Consider the following 25,038-nt stretch of genomic DNA (forward strand, 5'->3'; position numbering starts at 1 on the left):
GTCATAAAATAATTTCAACCTTCTACCCTTCTAGAGTAGCAATTAGTTCACCACTGCTAAAGACAATACAGAAGACTTCCTAGTACTTGTTATCCCATACATTTTGTCTCTGGCTGCAGTCAGAACTGTAAGATATAATCTTTATGGCCTAAATTAAGTAATTTAATTTCTTACTGTTTTTCAAAGTTAGCTGGACTGAGATTAACCCCTTCTCTTCCAGCATTCTCTGTTAAAACACATACATTTAATCAGTTACAGTACAGCCAGGACCCACTCTTGGTATTTTTTTTTTAACACAAGCAGCTTTACAAACACATTTTCAACACAAGCATCAATACAAATCAGTTTGATATACAAATGACACATAATTCTTTACAAAGTTTCAGCTGTGCAGCCATATGTTAGATATCCACTGCCCTACTTCTCCTGGCATAGATGGCACGACCTTGCATCATCACAGACTTAACCAACTCCTTGTCTGCAGACTGAGTCAGAGATGGTCAGCCATTCCAGTCATCCCCGGGTGGCTTCTCCTTTACTTAAACGTGGGACATGTGGGCTGCAGTGTGAAATTTATCAGGTGGACCACAGAGATGGTGATTATTGCCTAAATATTTGGCCTCCTACAGAAAAAAAATGAAATTACAGCGAAAAATGTTGACTGCAGTTCTCAACACATTAACATCCTCAGGTATGTTTGCTCACCAGAGACCATAATACGGTTCAGAGTGAGGAGAAGATCTGGAGTGGGGATTAGGATGAAGGTTTATCCATCACCCTTTTCCTAGGGCTTCAGATGTGCTTAGATAAACCAGACTATGGGTTTAGAACTGTGTGACATAAAATATGTAACTCATATAGAGTCAGACAGACAGCAGCATCATAAAGCAGAGTTTTTGTGTCATGTATATTCAGGTACAAATCTGGAGTGATTGAAAATGGAGAGAGCATAAGAAGGACCTCTCAACTACTAAGATTTAAGCATTGTGTTCTGATTTTTGCTCACAAATTTAGGAGTGCTTCTCGTAGATTTATGATGTTTCTCATAAAGTCAGGCCTGTTCATGTGTCCGTACTTTCTTAAATGCATAATATACATCAATGCAAAGATACACTATTGCTAACTATATAGGGTCTAGTATATAAAGACCTTCAGTTATGAAAAATAAGAAAGTACAGTTGCACACCACTGAACGTCCATTTGTACAACATCAGACCACATTTATGTCCATACTGTACTAACTGGATGTAAATGGGATTGGCTGTTGTGCAGACAGACGTTAAGCAAACCACAATGCAAAGTATACATTGCTCGCTTAACATCTGTGCCGCTTAACGTTCTATGGGATAGAACCTATCTCGGATGTTAAGTGGCTCATACCTGTATTCTGCTTTCTGCCCCTCTGCTATGATTTTTAAAAGCAAGTATTATGAGTTTTAATGCTCAGAGGTTAAGAGGTAGGGCATAAGTCACTCTGTTTTCTGCCTACCTAGAAAATGGGTAGTGGAGCTGTGTAGATCACTATAGAGGTGGGAAAAATCTCTTGGATGTGAGCACAAAACATCCCGTGAGAAAGTGCTAATAACTGACTTTTCAGTCCTTCATGACTGGAAGCTGTGAATTCCACATTTGTGATTTAAGTAAGTTTTTTCATACTGACCATGGTATTAGAATTGTCAAGGATTACAAAACATTATTTAAAAAAACAATGCAGACATCTTACCTGAAACAAACATAGCAAGTCTTTTTCATAGGAAGTGTTACAACTGTTAGGTAACGGACATCACTGAGGGGAAAAGTACATTTCATAGCTCTTAAACATAAAGGGAATACAACGTACTTCATCTGAGCAAATGATAGCCCACATTGTCTGTTTGCTTTAAAAACAAACTTCTTCAAGGAAAGGGTTAAGGGCAGGGCAGAAATGAAAGTAAATATTAAGTTGTGACAATGAGACTTGAGGTCAGATTTCACTCCCCCGCCCTGAGTCACTCCTCTTTAGTCCTTGTTGCTGTGCCTGTGAGTGAGAGATTGCGGTCCGGGAGTCCCACTCCCAAACGTGGAGTTTCTTACAGTGCCAGCACAGCACAAGACAGCATCTCCACTCCAGTTCCAGGAATGAAAGTGTGCATTGCCTTTCAAGGCAGTGACAACATCAGCAGAAATGTCCAGGTATTTTGCATGTTTCATGTTGCTACATTAAAATAACTAGGGCAGTAAAACAGGCAGTAAGAAAGAGTTAAAGATGAGCACTTCATTTTGTTTAGCAGTGAGATGGACTGTAAACAGCAAATTAGTATTGCCATGTGGATTGTGAAAAGTACGTTTAAAAAAAAAACAAATAATATAGTTGTTTCTTTAGCTCTGTCTTTGGTAAATTTATGAATTTAACTGACATTGCAGTTAGTTCTTTGGTGTAATTTTGTAGGTATAAATGTATTTGCAATTTTTATTTTCTTTTGTAGTCTGTTTAGGGAGTTTTGTAATAAGCATAGAGCAAATATAATTTTGATTGATTAGTCCCCCTCTCCAACTACCAAAACAGTGGAAGAAGAATTGTGACCTTTTTAATAATTCACATTGTAAAAATTTTCAGAAGTACAAATTCTGTCATTAAGTCTGAAAACAGCCATATTTGCTCGTGCTTATTTTAGGAAATGCATGCTTGTTACAGTTCTCTCACTCTGTCTCTCTCTCTTTCTCTCTGCTTGGATGGTGCAGAAAGTAACCTTGCAGTAGCCTATCTTGTCTACACAAACTCTGTCATGTTTTAGTGTTTTCCATGCTGCTTCAACTTTGTGGATATGGTGCAGTTTACTGTAAGCAAATAAAAGTGAGTATGGGATATTCCTGTGGGTATACCAGTCATGCATGCAGATTTTTTTTTTAACAGATTGATTTTACTTGGCTATGCTGCGATAGCGTTGTCGCCTCATAGCAAGATGTCCCGTTCGATTCTCAGCTAGAGCGTCTTCTGTGTGGAGGCATACGTGAATGGGGTGTGCCTTCGTTGAAGGTTGTGCATCAGGGCTGGTAACCCGGTACATAAAAATCCGCTACCAATCATTAGCGGACCAGAGTTCTGCTGTGGCAACCCCTAACCGGGAAAAGCCGAAAGACACAAACAAATTTACATTTTTATGGTGATTTTTACCCTTCCATCTATTGACTGTCAGTCCTCCTCAGTTGCTTCATTGCCTGTTTGTTCCCTGCCATCTTGGAGCTGTTTGTGTCCTGCTTGATACTCTGAGTAGGGTCCTTGGTCTCCTTTAGAAGTTAGGATGTTTGCAATGTGTCCCATTCTGCAACCCATGGTTTAGGGGTAAGAGCTGAATGGTGAGAAGCCCATAATCCAGGCAGCTTTAGAGGGTTGTTTTCTTTTTCTCATGGTACACATGCTGGTCCAAATGGCAGCCAGATGTCTGTTCTCTTCTACAGTGTCACCTTGAGACAGGCATTTTCCACCCTTCCGCTAAATGTGGCCAATGTGTAATGCACAGCTTGGTGGATGAGGATGTATCTGCCCTGTCTGTTGATTAATATCTCTTGCCTCCGCTAGTAGCCAGTCTTGTAGTGAGTTTGGCTGGCTTCCACCAGAATCGGTCAGCCAGAGTTGGCCACTCACACCTGTTCTCTCCATATGGTTTCTCCATTGTCTAAAGTTACTAAGCAGTCCTGAATCATGTGGTCCATAGTCAGGGCTTTATTCCTCTGTGCCATGGAGCTGGTAGCTATTACTCTGGATTTTGAGAATCGACAGAGCATAAATAAGTGCAGAATTAATGCCAAAATGAAAAAAAAGAGGCGTTTTTTGATTTATTGCAGACTTTAATGAAGATGTTAAGTGGTCTTAATGAGATAAAAGGCCCTCAGTATGAAAACTGTGAATTTTATAGTTTTCAGAGATGGCAGAAGTCTTCCAAATTTCTCAAATGTCTTAAGGATAATCCTGGTGGAACAGCAGTATTTCAGCTGCTGGTGGGATGGAAATAAGTAGGATCTGTAGTATCATGAGAAAGCTTTTGTTTACTGAAAGAGCAATGTGTACATGAAGTAAACTGTAAGTGGTAGTGGAAGATAATTCACTGGGTCGCTACAGGAAAGCATGGGAAATGCATGGGCAAACAACCTGTTAGTAATAACAATGAGAAGAACTTTTTGCACAGTGACGTAGTATAGTCATTAATCTAGATTTGGGAATGTATCTTGGTCATATGTGGGACTGCTAGCATGAGCAGTGATTGACTGGCCTTTGATAGTTGTCCATAAATGGGGAAGGCTTGGGGAAGTCATATGTACAGATTTCAGAGTAACCCTGCAGTCCAAAGCATAGGACTCCTAAAATGTAAACAAACATGGAAAATCTTGCCATGCTGTCTTGTAAAAAAATGGACTTTGGTTGCTTTGTTGACCTGGTTGTCAGTTGTGCTGTTCACTCCCATGTCTCTACTAGATGCCAGACCTACTCAGACTCACCACAGATTTCATAGAACCTTACCGACTGCTGATAAGGCTGCAATCCTCAAAGCAATGAAGCCCTGAAATCACATCGTTGTAATGTGCCACATGGTAGTGAAGTGGTGGTTCCTGGAGAATCCTCAGAATCAGAGTTTGAGAAGTAATTGGCATATGTGGAGCCTTCTCGTAGTTTTGAGGATTCTGATTCTGATGCCACCTTATCCTCTGCTTCATTTCCTCAGAATTTATCTTGTAGAGTCACCCTTCACACTTGTGCCTGGCCTACAGTGCAGTCTCTGACCCTGCTGTAATGGAAATGCCTCCACATTTGCAAACCAAATGGCATAAGAGTCGCTCGCTCTAGGGATCTTAACCTGGCCTGTGACATTAACAGAACATGCTGAGCTGTATCTCCCAGAGATTACCACTACTCTGGAATAAACTTCCAATTCACATTAAGTCGAGCTGCTGTATTCAAGTGCAGCCTGGACAAATGGATGGGAAACTGCAAATGCACCCCGGGGAGGGTGTGGTACCCATGTGCTTCATGGACAGGGGTAGTCAGTATTTATCATAGAGTCACTCTGCAAACTACATCCATCTAACTAAGGACAATTGAGGCAGTTAGGGATTAACATGGCTAGGCTTGTAAAGGCTCTAGGACCGCTAGCCCAGTAACCTCCTATGAACCTATAACAAAGGATGTTGGGACTTATTGTAGATCACTTGAGGCTAAACAGATTCTTTCATATCCTAAAATTCAAGATACTAACCTTGCAAAAGCCCCCCCTTATCTTTCAAAGGAGTATGGATAGTGACTCTGGATTTAAAGGATGTCTACATGTTTCTATGGTCCAGGAATACAGGATATACCTACATTTTCAAGCAAGGGGATTACATTAACAATTGTGTGCCTTACCACTTGGCTTATCTACTTCTCCAAGAGTTTTCATCTTGATGACTGTCTGATTCAGGCCAAGTCTCCCCTAGAACTTCAAACAGTCGTGCAAATCACCATGTATCATTTTCAGAAGGTGGGGTATAACTCTCAACCTGCAGAAGTCATAACTGCGACATAGTGGAAGAATTACTTTTCTGAAGACAGTAGTAGAGTCTGTGCAACAGAAAGCTTTTCTTTCAGAGGACTAATTCAGTTTTCTTTTAGAGTACCTCAGAGACCTACAAACCAAACGTTCCAGCTCAGTAAGAGTATTCCTTAGGCCCTGAGTTACATGGCTTCCTGCAATATCCTGACACCCTTGGCAAAGTTGAGCTTGAGGAAGTTGTAGTGGTTCCTAAAGAACCAATAAATAGAAAAAAGGTGGAACTGCAATAAAAACACTTGTAAATCCAAAAAAGAATGTTCAATACATGGAGCGGAAACCAGCCGAGATATATTCGAATGTTTTAATAAATCCACACAAGTGAACACAAACACATTTACAACATGAATGCCTTCACACCGCTTACATGCGTTTTCGTCTTATTACTATAGGCTTCATCAGATAACCAGTGAATATGTCTGTTACCAATATTTATACTGAATTTCATTACCAAAAACCAATGGGATTAAATAATCTGTATTTAAAATCACCAAAAATCCTAAAGAACACATGGACACAACATTTACAGCCCCTAGAAACTATCATCCCTCTGTTACCATGCCTAATAAAAGGATAATCTAAGGTAGGAAGAGAGGGTTTGCACCAACCCAAGGGCTTATTTCATCCTGTCAGAGGCAATACAAACCATTACAACAGACAACTCCAAAAGGACAGAGGGGCCCACTTAAGACACTTCAGAGTGCAGGGAACTTGGGACAGGCAACAGGCCAAGCTGCTTAGCAATCAGAAAGAAATTATGGCAGTTTTTTTTGGCTATGAAGGCCTTCAGAGATCAACTGTCTCTAGGAACTTTTCAGACCTGGACAGAAAATACTACAGATCAGAACAACCAGCCTGCATATGCCTTGAGCCAAATTCTCATGGACCCCAGAAATCGTCCTGGATCTCACACACCAGTGACATGTCCCAAACATAGGTCTCCTTGCCTCAACAGAGAAGAATCAATTGAATAAGTTCTGTTCAAGAACCTGGCAGGCAAGGTCATGGAGAGTAGCCACCTTCTCCTTCAAATGGACAGACCTTTTGCTATATACCTATCCACCAATACCACATATCCCCAAGGTACTTCTAAAGGTGGAGTCAGACAAGTCCAAAATGATCATGATTTCTCCCTTCTGGCTCAGGCAACAGTGGTTCTTCCTTCTTTTGACTTTCAGTGCTGGGGGGGGGGTCATAACTCTACTGCAGGTCATGGACCTTCTCACCAGAACAAGGGGGCTGTAATACATCTTAACTTGACAACTCAATCTCATATCCACTTTACCTTACTCACAGGATGTCTTATCCATTCTGAAAGAGGGCAGAAAACCAAACACTAGAAGGTCTTTGTTAAATGGAAAAGGTTTTCTGTCTGGTGTTGGTTTTCTAACATATATCAGATCCTTGAATAACTCTCCTCCATCTTCAGGCAAGGCATAACGTACTCCATCATCAAGGCTTATCTTACTTTGTCATCAGAGTTCATGCCTTGGCCATCTCAGTCTGCCTCTCAGGCTCCCCTCTTGTTTATTCCCACCCACACATGAAGCAATTCACCTCAGGAAATTGCTCTTCTCCTTTAAACTTTTTTTTTGTGTGTGTGCACCCCCACCCCCGAACTTGTATATACCAGCTCCACGATGCCTCTGAGAAAAGGAAATATTCCGTGAAATGGCCATCTTGAATTGGCCAGTCAGTCTCTGTGTTTTGGGAGTCACTGTAGCAGGTCCCAACATTTCAAATGATTACTGAATGTTATACTTGAAAAACTCACTCTGCCATCATTTGAACTGACAACATCAGATCCTATCAAACTCTTGACATGAAAAAACTCTGCTTATGGCTCTCATTTCAGCCAGGCACATATCTCAGCTTCATGCCCTTACATGCAAGAAAGCATTTCAAGTCTTTCACAGGGATAGTGGCAACCTTAAAACCAACCCTCTTTTATGCCTAAAGTGGTTTCAAATTGTCTTTGAATCAAGCCATCCACCTTCACGTGTTCTTTCCAAATTCACGAAGTAAAGAAGAAAAGATTTTGCATTCCTTACACATATACATATAGCTGAGATATTACCTGCACAGAACTTCTCAAACAGGTCAGACTGTTGGTAGCCTTTGCCAAAAGTGAACAAGGTAAACCAGTGACAAACCAAAGTATTTCCTAAGGAATTGCCAACTGCATCACCTATTGTTAATTTCACCATGCCAAACACCTTTTTTATAAAGTCAGAGTTCATTCCAGCTGGCATAAAGTCACCACCACTGTGTTTTTAAAGTGGTACCCATGCAAGTCATTTTAGGGGTTGCCACTTGGTCATACGTTCACACTTCGGTAAGCATTGCCACCTTGGATCCATCTCGAGGACAAGATCTGGGTTAACATCTGCCTTCCTGAAGAGCCTGTTGTCTTCAGCTAATATCTCTGTCCAATGGCCCCTTAAAGTCTCTGGGAGTCTTCCCAAGAATCAGTACTGCAACAGTGACTACGATGAACTTAGTTAATTATGTATCCACTTACCATAATTTTAGATATTCTAGAAGATCAGTGTTGCAGTGTCCTTTCCCTTTTTCCTTGTTTTATTCCCTTTGGTTAGCGTGGGTCTCACATCCCACTCTTCATCCCCTTACCCCTTCCTTTCTTCTCTTTAGATCAGGGTCCTTGTCTTGTGCTCTGGGCAGTGGTGAGTGTCATATTATTCCCTACAACCATCAGACTCTTTAATCTTGGCTAGAAGGATATGAAGATAGCGTCGTCTGACAGTCTTTTTATACCACAATGTCCGACATCGGTTCCAATAGATATCTGCCAGGTAGGGGAAAGGCCAACCATGGGCTCCGACATGTCAGAAAGCCCCAAGAATCAGTACTGCAGCATTAATCTACTCAAATACCTGCATTTATGGTAAGTGGAGACACAACTGTACTATACATAATATATTTTGGAGGCACATACATATACTCACTGAAAGTGGGATGAAGAAATACTGTGATAACAAAGAAAATATTGTAAAATAAAAAAGGAAGGTAAATAGAGTTCCAGGTAACAGTAACACTGCCAGCAGCCAGTATGGAAATCTGAGCCCCCGTGGGCAAATTGCTTATTAGGGTATCCATGTGGGCAGAAAGGTATACAAGTTTAAGAACAATTATTTGTGCAGCATTTATTTAGACAAGTGCAGATAAGTACATGAATTACAAAATTTAAGCAAGTATTGCCTGACTTATATTGCAAATACTGTCTTGAAAGTTTGTTTTTCTTGAATAACCAGAATTCATTTTTTGACAATTTCTGTAAATTATAGCTGTTTGGTTAGTACTTGTGTTAAAATATAAGCAGTGCTTACACTACATATAATCCACATCTGATGAAGTGAGGAATGTGGTCTGCAGTTCTTCTGAGTGTAAGAATACCCTGCAGAGTTAGTTTGAGTCGGTAGATGAATATGAAAAATATATATGATGTACAATTTTTTTCTACTGAACTCCTTTGCAAATATGTTACTAATGGCATTTTTATAGGGGAAGGGGTTCTTTTGTTTAATCCCATTTGCATTTAGCCTAAGCAGATTTCTGTGCTCTTAACAGTTGTGAATGGGGAAAGAGGTAGTTTGACTTAGAGCTTTTAGAGCTGCGCATAGTAATTCCACGTAGGCATTTTGTTATGCATCCTTTGTCTTGCCTCCATCTGCAGAACAGCTGTACTGTTGCTATCCAGATTCTGTGATCAGAAAATAAGTCAGAAGCTGTGGGAAGGTCAATCTGGAATGGGGATAGAGGTGGTCTGGCTGAATTCCTGCACAGTGTTTCTGTCTTCCCAAAGAAAGGGCAAGATGGCCTTTGTCATAACCTCATTTTTGACGTGAGAGGTTTGTGTTTGTTAGTGACCTGATACTACCTTGCTGGTATACATTATATCTGACTGCATGCAATACAAAGCTGTTCTAGTGAACCTGGCTTTGTCGTGTACATATGTAGGCTGCACATGCTTTAGGTGCCAGGTAATGGGGAGATATATTTTGGTGGAGAAGCTAGTGTGGATGATAGCTTTGCTCGCTCACACATGTGCATGTGTGTTTGTATTTTGTGTTTGCATTTGAGTATGTATGTGGGAGGCAGGGGAAAAGTAGGACTTTACTTAGCAGCAGTTTTAGGTAGTTTTTATATTAATTTGCATTTAATAGGAGCAGCTTTTCTTTCCTTTCCTGTTATACAGATTGAGAGTCAATGTCAGTATTAATTAAATGGTAAGTTGATGCAAAATGGACCCATTTTGTTTGTGATCCAGGACTTTAGCACAAGCAGAAAACAGAAAACATGAATTGCGCAGGTTTATATTGCAAACATGAAAGTACTTAAAAAGGTTGAGTGATCAACTTAGGGAACATAAATTGTACAATTACAGTAAACTGATGTGTAAAATACACACAGTAGAATGTTGCAACACTAAGCACTTAAATTCATAATAAGTTCAAGCACAATATAAACAAATGTCAGAGCTGTAGTAATTCAGTTCTGGCAGCACAGTGGCTCAGTGGTTTACATTTCTGCTCCACACTTTCAAGTTTCCAGGTTCTGGGTTCAGTCCTGACTTGCAGATACTGTTTGTAGATTGTGCATATGTTCTGTCTCTCTGCTTGGCTTTTCTCCAGATGTTCTGTTTTTCTTTTGTCTCCTGCTGTGGCTGAAAGGTGTGCATGAAGTATTAGTATCACTCCACTTATCTGTTCAACATGTAAATTAGTAAACAGAAGTTCCATAAAACACATCAGGAGGCACAGAGATACAAAGTTATGCTCACGAAGTGCTACCAATGTAAATGGACTGTGAAACACTTAGGTGGCACCTTCCAAGAAACTTTTGTGGATTCAGTACATGAAGTTTGGATTCAGTTCACTGAGCAGTAGAAAGTGTGGTTTAGAGCTGAGTAGTGACGAGGTAGTATCCGTTTGTTCTAAGGCAGTCCTGCCTTTAAGGATAGCTGTGGTGATTCATAAGCTTAGTAGTGCCGAGGTAGTATCCGTTTGTTCTAAGGCAGTCCTGGCTTTAAGGATAGCTGTGGTGATTCATAAGCTCAGTAGTGCCGAGGTAGTATCCATTTGTTCTAAGGCAGTCCTGGCTTTAAGGATAGCTGTGGTGATTCATAAGCTCAGTAGTGCCGAGGTAGTATCCATTTGTTCTAAGGCAGTCCTGGCTTTAAGGATAGCTGTGGTGATTCATGAGCTCAGTAGTGACGAGGGAGTATCCGTTTGTTCTAAGGCAGTCCTGGCTTTAAGGATAGCTGTGGTGATTCATAAGCTCAGTAGTGACGGGGTAGTATCCATTTGTTCTAAGGCAGTCCTGCCTTTAAGGATAGCTGTGGTGATTCTTAAGATTAGTAGTGCCGAGGTAGTATCCGTTTGTTCTAAGGCAGTCCTGGCTTTAAGGATAGCTGTGGTGATTCATAAGCTCAGTAGTGCCGAGGGAGTATCCATTTGTTCTAAGGCAGTCCTGGCTTTAAGGATAGCTGTGGTGATTCATAAGCTAACAGCATTGGCATAGTATGACAAGAACAAGTATTGTTTGTAGTGGAGTGTGCTGGCAAAGAGGAGAGTACTGGAGCTTTCTTTAGTTAGGGATGTAATATGCAAGGTGGCAGAGTTAGGAGTTAAACTGTGGTACATACACAGAATCAACGGATTTCTTTAGGCGTGAGACAGTTGTGTTTGTGTCTGATAACATTAAGCAAAGTGAGCAATGGAAGCTTGATTTGAAAGGAGACAGCATTACCAACAGATGCTAAAGAAGCCAGCAATAGATTGTAGACCACTCTTAACAGATGGATGACACATTCATTTGCTGCTTAGCTGCATAACTGAGGAAGTGTATGAATTTATAGTTTACATGTAGCTGCTGATAGAACTTCCTGAAGGCTAGCTAGCTTGCATTTTAAAATTCATACTTAAGTCAAACTTGTAATGACGTACATTTGGTCTTACTTTCCTTTTGAATTTTACTGAAACAAATCTAAGGAAGGATTCATTTATGTTTTTTTTTTTTTTTTTGCACGTTCACTGGCTTCTAATGTTCTGATTTTTAATTTCATGACTGCAGTCACAATCTACAAAGATATTTGAGCTCAGGAAAGTAATATCTATCACTCTCCTCTCCCCATTCTGTTTGCAAAGACTTGATAAGGATGGATGGCATCATTTTAGTTTTTTTTTAGATGTGGAACACCATACTGTCATCTTTTGCTCTTTCTACTGTCACCTTCTGCTCTTTCTACTGTCACCTTCATTGACAGGGTTTTCTAATCTTACTTATTTTAGGCATTAGACTGGCATCATGTGCATATCAGAAGTTGTTAATATTTCAGCCCAACAGTTTTGATTACAGCATCTGAATTGCCTAACACAGCATTTCACATACCATATAATGCATATAGATTGAATAAATAGGGTGAAATATGCAGCCTTATTGTACTCATCTTCTAATCTTCAACCAGTCACTTATTTTGCATTGGATTTTAACTGCTGCTGCTTTTTCTGCAGACAGATTCCAAAACATGGTAAATAAGGTGACTTGGTATCCTTGTTTCTGTTATAACTTGCCAAAGTTGGTTTTACCCCACACAGTGATATGCTTTAAAGTAATCAGTAAAACTGAAGTGCGTACTGTTCTGGAACTTCCTTGATTTCCCCATTGTCCAGCAGATGCTGATTTTTTTTTCCTCTCTGGTGTCTCTGCCCCTTCTAAAACCAACTTGTACATCAGGCAGTTCTTGGTCCATATAGTGCTGAAGTATAACTTAAAGGATCTTGAGCATAACCTGACTAGCCTATGAAACAAATGCAAAAGTTTGGTAATTAGAACACTCTTTAGCATCGCTCCTTTTTCGGACTGGACTATAACTTGACTTTTTCTAATGTAGTAGCCGCTGCCCTACTTTCCAAATGTGTTGGCAAATCCTAAGCAGCACTATAAGTGCATTATGTTGCAGGATTTTAAGCAACTCGGGTGAAATTCTATCGGCTTGGGCATGCTTGTTGTTAGTAAGGCTTTTTAGGTTCAATTTAACTTAATTAGGATGTATATCAGAGAATGTACCACCACATCTATCAGTGAAGTTAAGGTCCTTCTTATGTAGGTGTTCTGTATGCTCCTGACACCTCTTCTTTTTATCTTGTTTCTCGTAGCTCTCTCATCTTTGCCTTTTATTTTGCCAATGTTTTTCTGATGTTTTCCCTAATATTACCAGTTTTCTTGGACATGTAGATCCCTTGTCCTACCCTTTGTATTGCCTTCTTCCAGTTCTTTGCACTGCTGATGTAAGAATATGCTTTCTTGCCTTCTTTTTGTGGAATATTTTTTGCTACTTCCTCCTGCAGAATATTAAAAATGTATATCCATAGTTATTCATATACTCTATCCTCAGTGTGTTATTCCTTAAATTTATTTTTATCGTCCACCACATATTCACTTGAAATATCGTCGTGCTCCTATCTCACTGGCCTAGATAATTTTCTTTCTTTTTTTTTTTAATTTAATTCTAAACTTCACAAAAAGAAGCTGATAAACCTGAGCCACGGTCAGCTCCAGGTCTTGTTTTTTGCTGACTGTGTAGAAATCTTACATCTCTGACTGCATCTGGTGATAGTCATGTGTAAAGTTGTCTCTTCCACTGTTGAAAGAGAATGTTTGCTTCATTTCACACTCTAAAGTCAAACCTGCATGTTATTCAGTTGCACTCCGCCTACTAACACAGACTGCCCCTTCCTCCCGTACATGCACACAAACACGGAGCACTGATGGTGACATGATACATAATACACTTTGTGTGTCATACATATGCATGAAACCTATGCAGGCTATCCCCATGATTTCCTACTAATGTAACCCTGAGTGAAGTGACTCTTGGTCTGTTTTCCAGCCACAGGGACACCACAATACAGTCACATAGGAGTGTTCAGCACATTTACTACATGTCTGTTCATAAATGTCAAGGCATATAACATCTCACTGCCACTGGAGGTGCAAGAGCAGATATACATTCGCCCACCACCTCCCCCTTACAGATCATGATAGCATACTTGTGTAGACACACCATATTTTGCGCTTGTCTTTGTACATATCTTTAATTACTTGTGCTGTAATCTAGGTCTTATATGCCAGAACTAACAGTAACCCCCTCACCACTAAATAATGGTATGTCAGTTCTAACATAACACAGCAGACAGCCCTGGTTGTATTGATTGTTGCCTGCTCTGGCATACATATTACCCATTCCTAAAATGTGCTTTCTAGATCTGAATTGATTCTCTCACTTATACATATATCAATGCATGTCATGTACTGTTTCTGAAGGCATGCCCACCCCAGCAAAGGAATGTAGTCAGCTGTGCTGGGCATTAAAAGTACACATCCTGCATTGCTGTATCATTTCTAAGCACCGTTTAAAGTGGAAGTCATATTGATACACATGCATTGCTAAATGATTTTCTTTCTTTTTGCATTATAGCTTTGCTGAGATGCCCTTCATGAAGTGTGGTATTGTTTACACAGTGTATTAAAAGTGTGCCAACATAGTTGCACGACGTATACATACTATGTTTGTGAATCCATGTAGCTCAGTTGCTCACACATGTTCCTGTGCATATAAGAGTCTGTACAGAACTTGTTTAGAGAGTCAGGAGCAAGGTTAGAGGATGTTTAGTGAAAGCTCTTACGGACTTTCTTGTTGGTAATCTTATAAACACATTCGATTTATGGCAAATGCCTTTTACTGCAGTTTTGAACTAATTCAGATTTATTAAATCCATAACTGAATAGAGTTAATTTAATCCACTTAGCTTTGAGAAAATGACTTGGTGATCTGCCACCTGTTTTCATGTTCGATTTAATGCATTTAGGAAGTGTTGATTGGAAGCTCTGAGGTGGCAGGTTTGTGCTTTGCTACCAGCACAGGTTGGTTTGGGGAAGGAATTAGTTGGTTTGCTTATAGGTAGAAATACAGCTGATTATATGGAATCCATTTTTTAAGATCCATTGACTGTGTCTTGCACAGCACAGTGCGGCGATGCCTGGGATGTGAGACCAGCTGCATACGTTACATCTGCTGTAGGCAGTTTCTAGTTAGTGTACTGTACAGTATTAGTAAAGGTTTGCGCTGATCACCTAGCTTCAGGTGTCAGGTTGCGCTTAATTCTATATGCAGTACCTGCTTTATATTTGATCTCCTTAGTAAGAGTTGTAACCCGACAAAGTGAAATTATAATAATAGTTCAGTGGTAATAAGTAAAAATATGTAGATAAGTAGAAGGCTTGCACATTACAGATTTCTGTACATGGTATATATATATAGAAATGCCATGCAGCCGTAGCTCTAATGATAATTATAATAATAGTAGTAATTGCAACGACAACAACATCATCCACTTGTTATACATTTCTGTCAGCTAGGATATTTCGAGGTGTAGTCCACAAATAACTGGTGACTATGCCTGGCCTTCTCTTCTTCCTTGTTGTACATTTATTAAGTTAACTGTTAGAGAGTAGGTGATTTGCTAACCTTGTAGATAGTATGCCCTCGTATTGAATGAGAGAGAGGGACATAGCAGGCAGAGGTGGCATAATTCATTAAATGCCTTTGAAGTATTTTTTTAATACTTCACTTTAAGCTTCCCTCTTAGCCCAGCATTCTTTTCCTACTTAAGTGCCCTTCTTTTCTCAAGTATTTAAATCTGATAAGGGAGAAGGACATTACCTTACCTTGTACATAAAGATAAATTAGCAGAGTGTTTTGTAATTCTGGGAATTTCAAAATCTGGTGAACTGAAGTAGTTTCTGTTTGTCTATGTGGGATTGGGTAAGTAGTGGTGGAGGGGGATGTATTCATCACTACAAGGTTAGATGAAGCCCCAAAAGAATATTGTGTATGCTGACAGCTAGCGCTGCTAAGTAGCAATGTTTTTTCATTTTAATTTTAGTCAGCAGAAGATATAGATTCCAGTTCTACTCTGGAGTTTGTGTTGAGGAAACTCAGAAAGATTTTGTCCACCCATTCTAACTGGCTAATGTGGTTTAGTCAATTAGTGTGACTTGGTTAATCTCCGATTTAAAGAAGTGGTAAAGCTACACAATGAAACACCATATTAGAGGCTCATTATCATGTATCTGAACCAAACACTGTGCTATCAGACTTGATTGTTCTCTGTATCAGTCCAATTCATCATGGTAGCATAGCCCCTTCCAACACAGACAGACACCCACACACACATTCACACAACAAGCAAACACCTGCACACACAATCATGGAAAGACTTGCTGACCTGTATGCTGACACACACACACACACACACACACACACACACACACACACACACACACACACACCCTGCAGTAGTGTGACAACCTGTGCATATACACATACATATACAGACATGCACCCATCCAGATGCATTTATGCTCCTACAGACACACACACACACACACACACACACACACACACACACACACACACACACACACACACACACACACACACACACACAACTCTGCCAGACTTACTGTACTGCAGCTACTCCCAAAGGAGTGAATGGATGAATGTTGCTTTTACAGCCTTCACTTTTTCCTTCTAGGGAAAACATCACTTCATTAGAGGTTGTCTGAATCACGCTTCCTTGTTAATCTGGAGTTGCCACCATTTCCAGGGGACAGCACAGTTAGTGGTAGCCTTAACCACCCCCCTAGAATGCCACACTAATGTACAGCTTTCCCAACAAAACCATTGTCCATACTACCATAGCAGCAGTGTAGTTTCTGTATTGGAAAGGCTTACTTCGATAGGGAAACCTTTCGAGTTAAGGCTTCTGCATTGCAGTAAGCATTTCTGAATCCCATGGTACATTTTTCTTTGAGTAAAAGATTTTGCATGTTACAGTTTGTGTTGATAATATTTTAAAATCACGATGGATCTGTTTAGAAGTCTGCATTTCTGTTTACTTTCTTGCTTTTTTCCCCTTCGTGTTCCTTCCAGTGGTCAGTTGCTTTTCTTTGGAAAACTTGTCCTATTCATCCAAGAAGTTCATTTATTTGTTTTGTTTATTTCCAGTTGCCAGGGAACTTGTTGGAGCTGTACAATAACCAGAGTATTACTGCTCCTACAGTCACTGTTAGCAACTCCTGCCCTGCTGACCCGACCAACATCAAAACAGAACTGACAGGTGAGTGGTACATTTATTTCTATACTATGAAGTTGTCTCATAAGTTATCTTAGTTCTCAGTGGTGATTATAATCAGTTTAGGAGGTCAAAGTGTAAAAAACTGTATGGAGATTAAGTATGTTGTATAGAGTCCATGAAGAGGAACTGTTCTGTTATATTACTAGTACATGAAAGCGCAATAACCATTTTGAAGTACAAGTTCCTATTCATCACAAGAAGTCAGACTGCACTGGACATAATTTAGTCACGATGAGCAGGTACTGGATTTTCTTTTTTAGTATGTTTGAGTTCACACAGCCATGGTGGTGCAGTGGTAGCATTGTTGCCTCACAGAAAGAGGTTCTCCCGTTCGATTCTCGGCTGGAGTGCAGGGAGTGCCTTCTGTGCAGATTCTGCATGTCCTCCCCGCAGTTGGGTGGCGTTCGAAAGACATGCATAAATGGGCGTGCCTTCATTGAAGGTTGGATGTCGAGCTGCCACCTCGGCGTTCGTGAAAATCTACTGCCAATCATTAGTGGACCTGAGTTCCCTAACCCAGAAAAGCCGAAAGACAAACAAGTATGTATGAGTTCATGCAGTACATTCGAAAATACTGTTCTTTACAAACATGCTGAAACCTTTCTTCTCAAGAAGGCAAAGCTACTTCCTTCCTTCACAAAACTTCAGGTTTGCATTATTATGTTTGCTTCTCTGTCAGTTATAAACACAAGATATTAGAGAAGTTGAACGACATACCAATTCACTGTAGCCTTTCAAACTTTACTTCTAGTATTCTGAATAAGAAGTATTATGTAAAAGATAGTATAAGCAGATCATCACAGCTACTCACCCACAAATATATTGTTTTTATACATATCAGCTTAATTAGCCAGCATCCTTGTAGTAAGTATTACCAACAGTACAAAGTGTAGTTTCTAGCAAGGGCAAGATACCCTGTTGTAATTTTAGTTTCCCATATCTCTCTCTGTATATAATGTTTGGAAGTTATGATATAACAATGCAAAGTATCATGGGGAAGTTATGATAGTGCAAAGTACCATGGGCTTTACCCTAGACTAGGAACATTTTTTTTAAGGTAAACATAAAAGAACTTAGTTAACTTTGTACACTGTCCATTGAAGCACCAACCATGTGACATACATAAGTAACAGATTCTAACTTTGCCAAATTAAAAAGGAATCTGCAGTTCACAAGACTAATTACCAATAAGGAAACAAAAACGTTATAATAAACTACTCTATTCTAGCTTATTATAAAGTTTTTGTTTTCTCGCTGAGTCCTGCAAATTGCAGATTCCTTTTTAGTTTTTTGTTATTCAGCTTTGGTTTCTGGAGCCAGTATGCTAATTTAGTTTAAGTTATGTAAATGTCAAAACTGCATACTCCGTAGCAGTTCTGCTCTTCAACAACTTCATACTGTTTCTTATGGTAGAATTGATATTCCAGAATCTTTTAGTGATGATTCAAACTAAATTAAACCATGGACATAACATTATGTTGCTCCTGTTATTTTTGTTATTATCCTGGCATGCAGTACCTCCTAGGTAGTGTTTTATATTTTTTATTAATGTTTGTTTCCTTACCCTGTTGCCTGGTGACCATCTACCCTTGCCATACTTGCTATGCCCATTTGTTTACCATCACCATGTTAAAGTCATAGCATGGCCACCATTATGAATTTTCTAGTTTTCTGGCCCTAATCTTACCACTAGCAGCTGATGTGTGATCACATATATGAGGACCTACATGCCCACTGTTATACAGGAACAGTGAAGACTAATATGTAAGCGTGGCTTGGCAGAGGCATGTTCACATCTGTGGCCATATGCTGCATGTCCTACACCTCTCTTTCCAGTAGGTGCACTGGCATTAGTAGGCCGGACATCCTCCTTTCCCCCAGAGTGCTCATGCTGGCACAGGTTGCTCATTCCTGTCCTTCCTTAGTGACATTTCTTGCTTATCTGGTCATAGTTAGGACCTTTTTGTCTCTGCCCACAGATCCTTCTACATTCTACTTTATTTTATTCTTTCCTGCTCACTTGGCTGTCACACTTTGGATTGCCTCTATTTTTGGCCTGGAGATGTCTAGAGGTAACTCTTTTTTCCCATAAATTAATTCTGCCATTTGAACTCTTTTTTTTTTTTTTCCCATCTCTTTGCTCCTTTATGACACATGGTTATCCAATATGACAGTCACCTTTTTTGGGGGTGGGATTAGCCTTCAGCTTTGATTTAGATCAGTTAAGCAAGGTCTACAGTGAAACTAAACTTCCAGGTCAGCCTCTGCAAAAATCAAGTTTCATCAAAAAGGAAATAGCCAAAATGACCATATATACGCAGTACCTGACAGTGAAGCAAGTTCATCCATGTAAATGATATATTTCAGGATAAATCTCCCCATCCCTTTATTAAATTCAAATCTGAGGTTGGCAGAAATTATGGAAAGGGATGTATCCTTCAGTGTGTGAGTTAAGGGGAGTAGAATATAAAAAAAAAAACACTTGAGTGAGTCATATTGTTTTCCCACTCAAAAAAAAAACAAAATTTTGAAAGGGGTTGCTGCAAATGTTGTCTTTACCCCATGATTCAGCAACAACAAACTGGATTATAGTGAGGATGACCGTGTGCATGTATATGTCAGGGGAGCAAAAAAGATCAAAGTCATTGATCAAATGCCATTTGTTTGAAATGGTTTTCAGTCAGGTTGCTGATGAGAATTAGTTACAACCCAATTTGCAGTAACCATCATCCTTATTATCAGCGTGTTGTGTCATCTATTGCCATCTCTCTTCATTCAGTGCCACTCTCCTACCTTCTTCGACAATCATGCCGTTGCAGGTCTTCTGTCATGTAGTCCATCTGTCTCTTTGCTGGGCACCTTTGCTTCCTCTTGCCTACTTCTTGTCTTTCCCAAATCTTATTCACCAGATTATATTCTGCTTTTCTTCACATGTGCCTGAACCACCATAATCTGTTCTGTTTGACCTTCTCTGTAATTGGAGCTATTTTGGTTTCTGCTCTGATGTCCTTATTTCTTTGTCTGTCTCACGGTGTGCTTCTTACCAATCATCTCAGGCACATCATCCCCATCACCTGTAGTTTCCTCAGCTACTGCACCTTCACTGCCCAGGTTTCTTTACCATACAGTAGTACTGGTCACACCACTATTTGGCACACCCTGTTTTTCAGCGTCTTTGGCATTCATCTGTCATACACTGCCCTTGAAGCTCTGTGCCAGTTGTCTGCAGCCCCTCTGATTCTAGCTTTGACCTCCACATTCAGATTTCCCTTCTCTTCAACCATCCCTCCCAGATACTTGAAGTTGTTAACCTGTTCCACTATCTTTCCTTCTACCTCAGTTCTTAGCTTCTTCTGATTTCCCCCATTTGTTACCATTACAACTGCCTTATCTGTACTCAGTTTCATCCTGTGTGCCTTCAGTTTTGCATTTCCTTCCTCTATCCTTTTTTCTAATGTTCTTGCTCAGAGTATGACTGTAAGGATTTGCTCAGACTGATTGTAATGTGAAGTGTTGCTTGTAAAGATTTTCTGGGCCTTGTACCCCTCTCATCCTGACATCCACCCATTTCCGTATTAGTACTTCTGTTCATCTCACACATTTCTTGTAGCAGACCTTCCTCGTAAAGGAGTAAGTGGTCCATATGGTCTGTTACTCCTAAGACTGCTATACCTCTCTCCCAACCCCCCTTAATTATTGAGGCAGGAATTTGGCCAACTCTTGCTGTAGGCTTGTAGGTGGACCCTCCCTCTCCAGGGAGCGACAGAGAGTTTTTCCCCAAAGACAACCATTTCTCTTTTAAAAAAAAAAATGCAAAGGTCGAGGCAGTAGGCAACATTTTCACAGAAACTAGCTGGGTTTTCTTTTAGTATGCATGTAATGGGAATCCCAAGTGGGAAGAACATGGGTAATATCATAGACATCCTTGTCTTTACTGGCAAAACATTGATAATGTCATAGGCTTCATTGCTGTTACTGGGCAGAACATGGATAATGTCATAGACATCATTGCCCTTGAAACAAGCTTACTCAAACCCTTCCTTTGTTACCAGGCAGCATGATGTTTTCGGAAGCAAATCTATAGTCCGCCTCCGATGCATGCCCCATCTTAAGCAGAATACAATTTCCTCGTCCATGGATGGGTCAGCTGACATAACCCCCCCTCAATCCTGCTGCCCACCTGGATACTGCAGTATCTAAAGAGCTAGTTAAACTCTGGCCTTCTGAGTCACAGTCACGCCTCCAACTCTCTTCACCATTGAGATGAGTATGTTGCTTCTAGTGTGTTCAGTTAGATTAATTAGTAGTGGTTTTGGATTTCTGAAGCACTTGTTGCTCATTTCTTTGTATTATTTTATACCTACTACTGTATCAGAAATATGTGCTGCTCAGGACTTAATACTGATTTACATGATGTTCAGTAAAACCATGCATAATATAATAGTAGTATGTAAAATCACTGCACAAACTTCATTACATCTAAAATACTCCATACCTCCAAAAAAGGAACTATCACCAGCTACACCACAAAACCTAAAACAGCACATTCACATAAGTGTATCACTAAATCTACTGCTAGCAGTTGACATTCACCTTAACCCTGGACCCTCTCATGCACCAAGTTACTCAACAAATAATAAATCAACCCTATCTGAAGACCTAAATTATTCTCCTGACAAAATAAAAATAGCAACAGCAAAACTCATTAATCTGTTCTATATGAACCTCAGAAACATTGTAAACAAAATTCCAGAACTACATGCATGGATAAACTATTACTCCCCTGCCATATTAACTATAAGAGAATCTAGGCTAAAACATAACATTAGTAACAAAGAATTAATCCCACATAGTTTTGAATGGTTTTAACATCCTTACAGCTGATAGATTAAACAAAAAAGTATGCGCATTAGTAATGTACCACAGCAGCACAAACTTGTCACCTTTCCCATCTTCCATATCCTACTCCACAATGCTGAACTACTTCTAAGTAACCTAAAACTAAATGCACATAAAACGATATGTATGGCAGTGTTTTGTATCCCATCTGGAGAAAATATCACCACTGGCTATCCCACAATGTACACACGGAGACAATTACACTAGGCATTGTTAACATCGACTGATCAAGTCTCACTTCTGAGATAACGACTTTTTGTATAAACCTGAACAGTTTCTTTCAACTTATCACTGGTCCTACCAGAATTGTCCTGAAAGATGGTAAGACAACCACCTTGGACTGGAATTTAACAAGTCACCCTAATAATATAAGCTCCCACGGCTCTTTAACAAGCACGCTTAGTGACTACTTCAAAATGTATGCCACAGGAGAATGTCGTACTTCCCCCAGGGAACACACACACACACACACCCTCTCACAATGTTAGCAGCTTTGACCCAGAACTGTTTAACACCTCACTGCAATGACAGAACTGGATCATCCTAAAAATGTTGTTTCTAGATGATGCTATTGTCTGTTTTAATAAGATATTTATAGAATTATCTGTTTTAGCAAGATATTTATGAACTACTAAGTAGCATGCCCCCTTAGGCTTAAAAGAGTACAAAACAACCCTGCTGCTTGACTCACTCTTACCACCAGGACATTAAGAAGGAGTAAAGCCTAGAAGGCATGGCTCAGTAATAAAACAGAAAATAATCGTCAATAATATAAATACATACAAAATAAAGCCAAATGCCATATCAAACTTTACAAGAAACTTTATTACTCCAATTTGGAGAATAGATGCTACAAAAGTTCTAGACAATTCTGGGCCACTATATCTAAAATACTGCACCCTGGATCAAAATGGACACCCAAACCCCAACCCCATCTTCCACTGCTCACCAGAAGAATCAGCCAATGCTTTCAATGATCACTTTATCTCTAGCATCGTTAAACTACTTCACAACCAATCTCAAAACAAATTGACCTCCTCTCACCTCCCAGTTCCATTAATACTCCGCTCATTCTGCTTTCAACCAGTATCCACCATAACAATCAAAAAATACTTCCAACAAATTAAATATAGTATACTAACTCCAGATAGAATTCCTGGTGATTTCCTAAAATAGCAGCAAGCTCAACTACCTTTACAGTATCCATTCTCATAAGTAGCTGTATTCAGGAATCCCATGGTCCAGCTGGTTTACTGCTAAATGCTTTATACTTGGAAGGTTGACTCGAGCTGAGCGAACCCTGACTACTGACACCAACCCATGTTCCCACTACCTACAAGTGACACCCGTCAGTAGGAACCTCTCTCTGTTCTAGCTATGTAGCCCACTCTAAGAACTCTATCCCCTCATCCCTTAAACATCCTAGCAACTTTTCAAGTTTCAGAACCAGTTTAAAGAATTGTCTGTCTGATGGGTCTACTTCTAAATTTTGAAGTTTCAAAATTTTGAATTTCTTATGGTCAAGGCCATAAGATCGAATCTTTGAAACTACAAACTGTTTAAATGCAGATCGCCATATAGCACAGAACGGTATATTTACCATTTTCCTTGCTGTAGTGCATTCTCAGTGTTGGTATATTTAATTAGCAGGGGGTGTGGGGGGCACAGCAGGGCTTGCGCCCTGCAAAAATGTAAGAAAAAAAAGATTTTTTTTATGTGTTTTTTTTTATTTACATTTTTAAGTTTCAAAACTTCAATTTTATGGTCCCGACCCTAAGAAATTCGAAGTTTTGAAATTTTTAAATTTAGTAGTAGTCCCTTGTCTGACACCTGAAACTGCACAATCCCCCAAAACAGATGTACGACCATCTAGTCACTGTAACTGTGCCTCTCTCACCCTGATTTTACTAATACCTCCATAATGTAGCAGGTAGTAATGGCCTAACATTACAAGAAGCTCTCACTTTAATGATACCGTACTCCTAATGTATGCTCTTCTACTTCTTTGGGCAGCACTTATGCTTATTATTTTCATCTCTAGTGTCCTTCTATAACATCCTCATTTTTCTAATACTAATTAACTCTTTCTCTCTCCATGCCCTTAATTTTCCCTCTAGTGCAGTACTCCTCCGCATCTCATTCTGTTGCTGTTTTTCACCTCCATATATTATTAGAAATATAATGTTTGGAATATCTGTATATTAGTTTTCTTGACATAGGCTTACCCACTTCTGCAAATCGTCCTGCTACTTGCAGTACATACAGTATTCTTGTTCACAATTTATTCTAGCAATGTTCTGTAAATGTATTTCAATCCATTGTGTGGGCTCTTATCTCCTGTGTAAAAGGCACACCCGAATCTATTTTAAAGTGCTATATCTGTTGTGTGATATTCTCCCTTTCCATATAATTACTTATCAGCTATTGTAAAATGTTATGTTTGTTTTGCGGAGTCTTTCTCCCCAACTCTTTGTAAAATATTGAATCTGTTGCAGGGTTTTTATTTCGTTTTGTATAATTACTCATCAACTACTGTTTGATTGTTTTTGAATATGTTGCAGAGCTTTTCTCCCTGGGCCTCCACTGAAAATGGACCATTGGCTTTCTTGGTTACCAAAGAACAAGTAAAATAAAAAATAAATAAGTAAAGCAGATGCAGTTAGACCTGCTAAGAGATTTTGTTCTGGAAGATTGGGGTATCAGTACATTGCTGTGCATAGTTCTGGAACCTTAGAGTATCAGTACTTTGTTGTAAATGCATCGAGTCCAGCCTGTTAGCATTAAAAGCCTAAATACTACCCTTCAGTAGTCATAGCAGAGAGTCAAACGAAGAGCAGTTTTTGTATTATTATATTAGTTATGTCAATAAGCATTGTATCAGACCTCAAAATTCAGGAAAGGAATTTTTGTTGTAGATTTTATAAAGTCATTTGTTTTGCTATTTTGTGTGTCTGTAGAAAGCTCTAATTTTACCAGCAAAATTTGTAAGTGTAAGGGGATCAAAGTTATGTCTTAAGTTCAGAGATCATTTTAGTATTTGTAAGTCATAACAAGTGGATTTGTGGTCTTTTGGTCCTTTGACTTAAGGAAACTTTTTAAGTAAAGGATGTGTACATGGTTTAACAGTAGCTTTGCATTCTTTAAGGTATACAGAAGATGGTGCATGTATTTTTGGCTCAATGCCAGCGTGGGTACAACAGTAGTTTTTTCGGATGTATCATTGCTGTGCCTTATGTACAAGGGCTCTACTTAGTAATGGAGGATCCAGTGTTTTGTCCAGTTGGATATGGCATCATTGATATATTGTGCAGTTTCAAGACCCCCATATAACAACAGATCTTTAAGAAGGTCCAGAC

The 25,038-nt window shown here is 39.5% G+C and overlaps 1 protein-coding gene across 2 annotated transcripts in view; it reads left to right on the forward strand.

The window, feature by feature from the left end:
* The window catches only part of TFE3 (transcription factor binding to IGHM enhancer 3), a 650,077-nt gene that overhangs the window by 461,087 nt on the left and 163,952 nt on the right, over window positions 1–25,038 (forward strand). For both annotated transcript variants that reach the window (XM_044080401.1, XM_044080402.1), the window contains exon 6: window positions 16,654–16,765. In XM_044080401.1, coding sequence (XP_043936336.1) covers window positions 16,654–16,765 — 112 coding nt within the window. The remainder of the gene's footprint in view (window positions 1–16,653; window positions 16,766–25,038) is intronic.

This window comes from Protopterus annectens, chromosome 8.part0 (genome assembly GCF_019279795.1).
Source record: "Protopterus annectens isolate FY-2018-M chromosome 8.part0, PAN1.0, whole genome shotgun sequence".
Taxonomy (NCBI): Eukaryota; Metazoa; Chordata; order Ceratodontiformes; family Protopteridae; genus Protopterus; species Protopterus annectens.